Source organism: Sebastes fasciatus, chromosome 5 (genome assembly GCF_043250625.1).
Source record: "Sebastes fasciatus isolate fSebFas1 chromosome 5, fSebFas1.pri, whole genome shotgun sequence".
NCBI lineage: Eukaryota > Metazoa > Chordata > Actinopteri > Perciformes > Sebastidae > Sebastes > Sebastes fasciatus.
In genome coordinates, this window is record NC_133799.1 from 25,724,081 (window position 1) to 25,734,676 (window position 10,596).

Here is a 10,596-nt window from a genome sequence, read left to right on the forward strand (position 1 = left end):
TCAAAGGTAATTCAGTATATGTCACTATACTATAGATTCCATATAAGATGACAATGAAACGTTGATCGTTCATCATGTTTGATTAGAGCTTTACGGTCCAAAGATTCACATCAACTAAAAGACTCATTATTGTTTTCTTCTCAGGAGCTGAAAGTGCAAGAAAATAGTAAAAGGGTAAGTACACATTATTTTTCTCTTATTATTTCCCCTAAAATGGTTCAACTAGACTAGACAATTTCGATACACTTGAGTATCACAATATTATATTTTGTGATATCGAAACTGTATTGATTTTTAATTAGTTTTCATGCAAAGATTCGTTGCTCATATTACACAAAAGTAGTTCTATGATGTTGGATGTTAAAGGGACAAATGTGATAAATGCAAATGCAGATGCCACCATACTGATTGCATTAAAAAGTAAACTTTATTTTATTCAGATTTTATGCAAAATCTCTTTGTATGACAACGTGTCCTCATACAACGGTTCGTATGATATCTTACGAAAAGTTATTCCTCATTTTGCGTGCGTTTTCCTACGAACGTGTCAATTTCCACTAGTTACATGCATACAGTCTTTTCAAAATAAACTTCCGTCTTCACAGGCAACAACTTGGCTAGGTTCAGGCAACAAAACTACTTAGTTTTAGCTTTAAGAAAAGATCGTGGTTTGGGTTAAAATAACTACAGAAGAAGAAACAGAATTTAGGGGGATCTATTAGCAGAAATGGAATATTACATTAATAAGTATGTTTTCTTTAGTGTTTAATCACCTGATAATAAGAGTCGTTGTGTTTTCGTTAGCTTAGAATGAGCCGTTTATATCTACATAGGGAGCGGGTCCTCTTCATGGAGTCCGCCATGTTTCTACAGTAGTCCAGAGCGGACAAACCAAACACTGTTAACTTTTCCTGCTTGGGCCGGAGTCGATAACGTTACTCGCTCCCGTCGACACCGCTCTCCCTCTCTTGCTTCACCACTCACTTCCCACATACATGCACACTCTACTTACTGGCTCTGATCCAGATGGCTCTAGAGAGGGACATTTGCGTTTTCGCATCGGCCATCGTAGCTCTCCAACACGCTTGGCACATGGGAGAGGCTTCAGTTGGTGGCAATCTCCTCACCTCACCGCTAGATACTGCCAGATCCTACACACTGGACCTTTAAGTATGGAAGATACATGACAAAAAAAATAAACGTTGACTTCTGGTTTCACACTGGACACAAACAGCGGTCTCCTGGGTGAAAGTCTGATGTTTTTCTTCACGTGGCGTGTCGCTCTTTATTCTTCCTGGTTCACGATTACGTAGATTAAATATGCATTGATTTTGTAGAATATATGAATTGCAGTGCATTACTTTTTGTAGGTATAGCTATGAACAGCCTGACTATGACAGTTTTTCTAAAATTGTATTTATAAATCACAATATATCGCCTTGCTTATGTAAAGTATCGCAGTATATCATAGTATATTTAATCACAACCCCTGTATCATGATACAGCCCTAGACTAGACCCACAGAGCTGTGAGATTATAATGACAACTTTGTGTCGGCTTCTTTGTGTGTGTGTTTTTTTTTACATCATGCACCGTATGTGCAGTTTTTATTTCATTACTCTCAACGACAAAGTTCTGCCCTGTCAGAGGGAGTGGTAAGTACTGTAAGTTTAAAAGATAAATCTGCACTGTTACAGTCTGCTGCTTGACCTGAGAAAGCACCTCGGATTGTTTTACAACTAAATGTGACCTGCACTTTTTGTGAACGCCTGAATCTGGTGCATTGTTAGACTATAGCACTTTATTCCCCAAACCAAAGTGCATGCAGGAGGAACACATTTACTGCTACAGATTAGCACTAATGTGTGCATGTAGACTGCAACATGGATTCACACATGCACAAACCTCATATACGCAGATATAAAATGAAAATCTTCTTTCAGCGCTCTTCTCCCTTTTTTTATATTTACAATTTCTTTTTACATTTTAATCACAAAAAATATGCATAAATACAAAAATAACAACACACAAAGTGAGGTAAATTACATCTTCAGTACTTATCATAAAGTTCAGAGTCATATATGTGAATATATATATATATATATATATATATATATATATTCACATATATATAGGCCAACATATGCTCAAATACAAACACATCTAAATACATCCCATGTACACGTACATATGTCCATACAGATTCATGCATGTAACTACAGTAGTAATATGCCATAAACATTAACGTATCCCTTGTTCTGTGCTCTGCATGTCAGATTGCATGAGAACTTGGATTATGTTTTCCTCTCTCTGTCTGTCGTACACACTGGACAACAAACAAGAAACAAGGGAAAAATAGCCGAATATCAACACTGCAAAGTACATTTTAATAGTTAAATATGATCCTTCTTGATATGAAATGTTTACAGCATCAGTGTGAAATAAGTTTTGATTATTTAAATGCATTGTGTTTATTTTCCTTTTTGTGCATCTATGTTTATTGAAAACCCCATAAAACATCCCAGGATGCACATTCACTCGCCACAATGAACCATATTTCTTTAAATGAAATATGAAGCTGTTTTGTCTCCGTCGCCGGCGTGTGAATGATGCAGAATGTGATGCGTTTATCGGCTGCGATGAAGGGAAATATTTGTTTGCATTTCTGAGTTGCATGTTTCTTGTGTGTTTACTGGAGATGAAACAGAGATCATCTCTGTGCGGCTCTATCTGTGTGTTTGTTTGTGTGTTCGTTGTCAGACCCCTCTGTCGCACCCTCTCCTGCGTCTCGTTCATCAACTCCATACCAGAAGAGAGAGAGGACTCTCAATGCGCGTATGTACCACCCACGTCAGTTCTCCTTCCACTTTTCATGTCTTGTTTTTGTTGCTTTACAAAAATAATCCACTGATTGATAAAACAAAGATATTAGAAACTTTGTTTGTTTTGTAGCATACAAAAAAATAAACTGTATGCAATCAGAGGTGACAGGAAATCTTATTTTGTGTGACATCTTTTCACCATTTCTGGCTTAAAGAATGTATTCAGGTTAGAGCTGTCAAAGTTAACGTAATAGTAACACCACTAATTTCTTTAACGCATTAACGCAACTTGTGATTTTTAGGTTGTAGTAGGCTCCGTTTTAAAGCTAGAGTGAAGATACTGGTATCATATGAAACTAGAAAAACCTAAAGAATCCATTGGTACCAACCATGTCATGCTAGCTTGTCGAGAAGGAGGTTAAATAACGCTCCAAACTTGCGCAACATTTTGGCGAGGAAAAACTAGCAAGGCCATTTTCAAAGGGGTCCGTTGACCTCTGACCTCAAGATATATGAATGAAAATGGGTTCTATGGTTAGGCCTAACGTATGTAATGAAATGCATACAAAACATTGAAGTGGGATATATTACCAAGATATACGTATAAATAAAAGGGATGTCAAAGTTAACCCGATATTAATGCAAATTTGTTTTAACGCCACTAATTTCTTTATTGCATTCACGCAACTTGCGATTTTTTGGTTGTAGCGGGCTCAGTAAAGATAAATAAAACTAAAGCTAATGTGAAAGTGAAGGTATCATATGAAACTAAAAAACCTAATGAATCCATTGGTACCAACCATGTCATACGAGCTTGTTGCAAAGGAGGCTAAATAACGCTCCAAACTTACGCTAAATTTTGGCGAGGAAAAACTGTCATGGCCATTTTCAAAGTGGTCCCTTGACCTCTGACCTCCAGATATGTGAATGTAAATGGGTTCTATGGGTACCCACGAGTCTCCCCTTTACAGACATGCCCACCCTATGATAATCACATCCAGTTTGGGGCAAGTCATAGTCAAGTCAGCACACTGACACACTGACAGCTGTTGTTGCCTGTTGGGCTGCAGTTTGCCATGTAATGATTTGAGCATATTTTTTTATGCTAAATGCAGTACCTGTGAGGGTTTCTGGACAATGTTTGTCATTGTTTTGTGTTGTTAATTGATTTCCAGTAATAAATATTTACATACATTTGAATAAAGCAGCATATTTTCCCACTCCCATGTTGATAACAGTATTAAATACTTGACAAATCTCCCTTTAAGGTAATCATGATTAAATATTTTAATCGATTGACAGCCCTAATTCAGATCTTTGATTGGAAATATAGAAAGAGCAGATGAATAGAAAATGATAAAACTGCGGCATTCACAGTGGAAGTCGTATGTTTTGTAAACGTTGGTATTGAACTGTGTTTGTTACATATGTTTTCCTTCCTTCAGTGATGCAGTTTCATGTCAGCCAGCTCTCCTCACTCTCTGTAAGAGCTGCATTAGTTGTTCTTTCCCCAAGCTGCCAGCAATTATGGTCTAAAATTAGTGCTGCCGACAGGTGAGCTTATCTGTCAATGCTATCAAGCGCTGACATTTACAGAGTGGACACAGAGGAATCGTGAGTGAGAAACGTGATTGGTTTGGATGTGTTGTTGGCGTTGTAGAGTCGTAGCAACACGGAGGACAAATGGTACATAAGACTGGAGACGTTCTTCTATTCAAGTTTAACTTCTGAGTGTTTTGTGTCCATACAGGCTGAACTCCAGGGACCTGGGGGCATCCAGAGCAGAGGTTACTTCCTCTATCGGGTACGAACGTGTTTGTATAAAAGAAAAGAAAAGAAAAATTATAAATTCCCCTGCATGATAATATCCTGAACATTCAATATTTTGTTTGCACTTACAGCCACGAAATGGAAGACGATCCTTAGAATATGAGTGAATTAAAGGTAATACTCGTCCTCAAATGTCTTGTTTTGTCCACAACTCAAAGATATTTAGTTTACTGTCATAGAGAAGGAAAGAAACCAGAAAATATTCACATTTAAGAATCAGAGAATTTTGACTTTGTTTTCTTAAAAAAAAATACTCAAATTGATTATGAAAATAGTTGGCGATTAATTTAATAGTTGACAACTAATCGATTAATCGTTGCAGCTCTATTTGTAAGCTTACAGAAAGGGACTGTATAAAAAAGATCAGGAGGTTGGATAAATGGAAAGGGTATTTCAACTTTTCTTTTGACTAAAGGAAGTTTAATTTATTTGGCACAATGACATCAAAATCTGTTTTCATGAAACACTTTCTAGATTTCTCTTAGTTATTGGTGACTGAATAAAGTACTTCCAAACAGCGTGTCATTTTTAAAGATCTCCTTTTTAACAAAAAAAATTAAGGTTTAAAATGTCTCTTTTATCTACAAATAGTTGAACCAATTACCAACCAACTGTGGTGTAAAATCTTTTGAGATATTGGGGGGAGACGGTGATGTACTTTCAGCAGAGGGTACAAAGAAAATATGAATATTCCTAAATTCACTCATATAATATGAGACAGCTTAATCATCTTCACCTTCAAAACAAAACAAAACATGGCCAGTACTATATATATATATATATATATATATATATATGTGTGTGTGTGTATGTAAACAGTATTTTTATGTGAGGGGGGAAGAAGGTAGAAGTAAAAAATAATAAATAAATACAAAATAATAATAACATTGATGATAAAATAAAAAGCAAGGAGAAAAGTAACAGTCAAAGAAACAGACAATAATAATGATAATGATAATAATAATGATAAGTAAATAAGTGAGTAAAATAAAAATTAATTTAAATTCATTAAAGGACCCATATCGCGCTCATTTTCAGGTTCATACTTGTATTTGGGGTTTCTACTAGAACATGTTTACATGCTGTAATGTTAAAAAACAAAAATTATTCTCCTCATATGGTCTGCTTGAATATACCTGTATTTACCCTCCGTCTGAAACACTCCGTTTTAGTGCATTTCAACGGAATTGCGTTGCTAGGCAACAGTTTGGGTCCATGTTTACTTCCTGTCAGCTGATGCTATTTACATACACTGCAACAGGAAATAAACTGGGACACATTTAGAATGTTTACGTTTAAAACCATGTAATAATCTATATATATTGTATATTTGTGACATCACAAATGGACAGAAATCCTAACGGCTTGTTTCAAACACACAATTTCTGAGTACGGGCTGTGTGTATTTCTCTGTGTATTGAGTGTTTTTGATACTTTCACAGTATGTATATATCACTTAAACCTGCTTTATAATATAAAAGACATGAAAATATCACATTTTACAATATGGGACCTTTAAAATAATAATAATCATGGTAAAAAAAGAAATCACATTATATATTTTATTCTTCTTATTTTGTTTTATTGTTGCTTGTTTTTCATGTATTTAGTTGTTTTTAGTAATTTTCATACAGTCCTTCCAGTCATTTCCCTTGTTCCAATAATAAGGCACTAAAGGCTGCTTACACAACGTTTATATTGGGGGTTTGTTCCTGTAATCATTATCTAATGGTGTGTGTTAATGTGTGTGTTAATGTGTGTGTTGTTGTGTGTGCTAATGTGTTTGTTAATGTGTGTGTTATCGTGTTTGCTAATGTGTGTGTTAATGTGTGTGTGTTAATGTGTGGTAGAGTTGAGTGTACAGAGACAACAGAGACCCTGAGACCTGAAACGCTGCACCACGACTGAGTGACTTCAACCACAGCCCTCTGCCACTGCTGTATAGTGATATCTGAATGTACACAAACAATATGATTAAAACACTATTTCATTTGTCCAGATTTTATTTTGTGTTATACGTGTGTCATTTGCATTAAAACTGCTACAATGTGGTCGGGTGGAGTCGTGTACGTTTTGATTTTGCTGCACTTTATGAACAGGAATCTTGGTGCATACAATCAATACATATAAACGTTTGCATATAGTGAAGTTAAACACACATCAGGAATATTTCAACCAGAATAAAAGCATTCATTTTACTTTATAAATATTTAGAGAAAATACAAAAATATAAACACTTATTATTAAATTATCACATCTAAGATAAAATAAAAACTGCACCTTTTTTATGTGTCCTTCATAATAATGCCCATAAAGTAAAGAATTTATAACACACTGAAGAAGCAAAGCTGCTAAAAGAAAAAGCCATAAATTCATGCAAGTATATTAGAAATATTTGGATTGATCATGTTTGTTTGTTTTTACACCATATTTAATGACAGATAATGATGATCTGAAACTGATAACTGACCAATCACACCTTTTTATTTAAAAAAAATAAAATAAAAGTATTTCAACATCCCTGTTTATAAAACTCAAATGGAACATTATATATAAATAGTATATAGCTCTAGTTGTTCTAAATTTTTAAATCTACAAATTATATATATTTTTTGCTTTTGTCTTCTTGCAAAAGGAATATTTGCATTATTACATGTTGTGTTATTTTCAACCCTGAATATGTAATGACTGTAATCAACAGTAGATGTCACCATCTTTATACCACTAAATATACAACGTGGTTTCAGTTATATTAATATATAAAACAGTCTCAGTCAGAGTCAACCACTACTAGAACAGTCTTCCTATTGAATTAAGAAAGAGAACTAATTAATTACCGTTAAACATAAACTTAAAAGACGACTTAAAGCAAACCAAACCTGCAATCATGAGTAATCAGACTACATCATCTCTGGCACTGCTGTTACATACTCTAATAATTGGTTTTATATATCTACTATCTTTGTAATGTATTTATATATTTTATTGTATTGTATTTTATTGTATTGTGTGATACTGTGTTGTACCATAGTACTTGTTGAAGCACTGTATTGTTAATATTAGGCCATTCATTTATAATAACCTGCCTGGGGACTACACATGAAAATAAGCATTAACACTGGCGCATTTACATTAAGGTGGAAACTAAAATGTTGATTAATGTGTTCTGTCCGTGGTAAATATAAAATAGAATAAAAGAAAAGAAAAGAAAAGAAAAGAAAAGAAAAGAAAAGAAAAGAAAAGAAAAATAAAAGAAAAGAAAATCAATAAATATGTTTTATTATCCTTTTAAATTATGGATCACCTTTACAGGCATGATAAGAAGATGAGTCCTAAAAGGTGCAGATTTGTTCAGTTCATGCTGCAGCGAGATTCCTCAACTGATCTGACATTTAGTTTGCAAAGATGACAGATAGAAGCTCCAAACCGAAAAGTCAAAGAGAGTTGAATTATTCATATTCTGTGTATAACTCTCAGTATCGGTGCAACATGACAGCAGTTATTTAATGGTTCAAATGCACCACAGTAAACCACACATTTACATTGAGGTGGAAACTGAAATGTTGATTATAAATAAAATAAGATTAAATAAAATAGAATAGAATAGAATAGAATAGAATAAAATGAAATAAAATGAAATAAAATAAAGTAAAATAAAATAAAATAAAATAAATAAAATAAATAAAATAAATAAAATAAATAAAATAAATAAAAAACGTAGGGATGCATGCAAATCATTTAACATCATCAGTGAATAGAGGTGGTGAGCAACACCTGGGTTTAGATGCTATAATGTGACAGAATATTACCCTCCGTCTCTGCCTCTTCACTATGAATGGACAACATAAGTATAATGTACTTTTTTAACAGATAATAAGGACATTAAATGTGCATTGTATGACACACTTTTTCCCCATACACTGTGTGACAATTACATCCTTTTAATCTCTCCTTTGCCTAAAATATGGAAACAGCGCCACCAGCCTGTTGACTCCAGCTATGTGGTCAAAAAGGGTACTGCATCTTTTGCTACTCTGGCTGTTGCCATGGTGATGAGTACCACGCTGGAGAAGATGAGGAAAATACTAAAACAATCTGATGATGGACAATTAATCCAGCAGACAGGAGAACTATCTGTTATTATTTATTTATTTATTTATTTATTCATTATATTTGTTTCTATTCTGAATTTGTGTAAATTTAATAAATTAATTAAAAAACACAATGTATGCAAATCCACAGGCTCACAGTAGGCTACCTGTTTGTCTGGTACTAAATGGTAGAATAACCATAAAAATAAGTAACATTATAAACCTATAATGTTATAAAATATCTTCCGAAGGGATTTACATAGAAAATATGATATTTTTATGAGGGTTTTTTTCACTAATGAAAAAAAATAAATAAAAAATTTTACACAAATACATTTTATGTTAAAAACAAAAACAAAAACAGCACTTTAGAGTACTCCAAGAAAAAAAAACCAAAAACGTTTTCAGATTCATTCATTTAAATTATCATGATATAACCCTTTTTTTTGTTCATTGTTCCACAAATAATAATAGTTCATAGATTATGTTCTAATCCAACAAACATATAATTTATAATCTGCAAATATGTTTAATAAATAATGGCTAATATATATCTAATACATTTATCTTGGTGTTCTTTCACATAACTATAGAAATAATTTTTTTTTTTTTAAAAATAGACTATGTCAAATTATATTCTTATCTAATAGTAATAATAATAATACTACTAATATTACACTACTACTACTACTACTAATAATAATGATAATAATAATCATTATTATTATTATAACACTACTACTACCACCAATAATAATAAAAAAGTATTTATAATAATGGGACCAATTCAATTCCATAGTAGCCCTATGTTATGGTTGTTTTTTTGTATATATAGGCCTATAACATGCCTAAATAGGGGAAACAAACAGTTTAATGTGACAGATTTTAAATATTAAAAAAAAATAGTTCATAGATCACGTTCTAATCTAAAAAATCTATGAATCTTACAACCTGCAAATGTGTTAAATATATGTCTAATAATATCTTTCTAATACATTTCTCTTGTGTTCTGCTTTCACATAAATATAGAAATGTAAAAAAAAACAGTCAATATAGTCAAATTATTCCAAGGGGGGACATATATAAGGGGGGCCATGGTATTTTCCCCATCTTGGTCCTTAGTTAAAAAAAAACAACATTTATTATTATCTAAATTATCTATGAATAAATAAATAAATAATAGAATATAATTTAATAGAATATAAAATAATATATAATTTAATATAATAGAATAAGATTAATTATGATAATACTAATATTATAACATATATTCCTGCATGTGAGTTTCCTATCCAGGTGATCTAACTACACCTGGATGTGGATCACCTGTCCTCTAACCATCATGTGTGGACTACTATCTGGACCACAGAGCTGTAGGTAGGTAGGTAGGTAGGTAGGTAGGTAGGTAGGTAGGTAGGTAGGTAAGTAGGTAGGTAGGTAGGTAGGTAGGTAGGTAGGTAGGTAGGTAGGTAGGTAGGTAGGTAACTAGGTAGGTAGGTAGGTAAGTAGGTAGGTAACTAGGTAGGTAGGTAGGTAGGTAGGTAAGTAGGTAACTAGGTAGGTAGGTAGGTAACTAGGTAGGTAGGTAGGTAACTAGGTAGGTAACTAGGTAGGTAGGTAGGTAGGTAACTAGGTAGGTAACTAGGTAGGTAGGTAGGTAAGTAGGTAACTTGGTAGGTAGGTAACTAGATAGGTAGGTAACTAGGTAGGTAGGTAGGTAACTAGGTAGGTAACTAGGTAGGTAGGGTAGGTAACTAGGTAACTAGGTAGGATGGTAGGTAGGTAGGTAGGTAGGTAGGGTAGGTAACTAGGTAACTAGGTAACTAGGTAGGTAACTAGGTAACTAGGTAGGA

At 33.4% G+C, this 10,596-nt stretch overlaps 1 protein-coding gene across 9 annotated transcripts in view; it reads left to right on the forward strand.

Annotated features, from left to right (window-relative positions):
• The window catches only part of nmu (neuromedin U), a 9,567-nt gene extending 4,611 nt beyond the window's left edge, over positions 1 to 4,956 (forward strand). For 2 of the 9 annotated variants that reach the window (XM_074636998.1, XM_074636999.1), the window contains exons 4-9: positions 1 to 6; positions 145 to 174; positions 1,605 to 1,655; positions 2,761 to 2,850; positions 4,573 to 4,626; positions 4,724 to 4,956. The exon at positions 1 to 6 is cut by the window's left edge and continues 48 nt beyond it. In XM_074636998.1, coding sequence (XP_074493099.1) covers positions 1 to 6; positions 145 to 174; positions 1,605 to 1,655; positions 2,761 to 2,850; positions 4,573 to 4,626; positions 4,724 to 4,759 — 267 coding nt within the window. In that variant the 3' untranslated portion in view covers positions 4,760 to 4,956. The remainder of the gene's footprint in view (positions 7 to 144; positions 175 to 1,604; positions 1,656 to 2,760; positions 2,851 to 4,572; positions 4,627 to 4,723) is intronic. The other 7 variants (XM_074637001.1, XM_074637002.1, XM_074637003.1 and 4 more) reach the window with 4 other exon arrangements.
• The last annotated feature ends 5,640 nt before the right edge of the window (positions 4,957 to 10,596 follow it).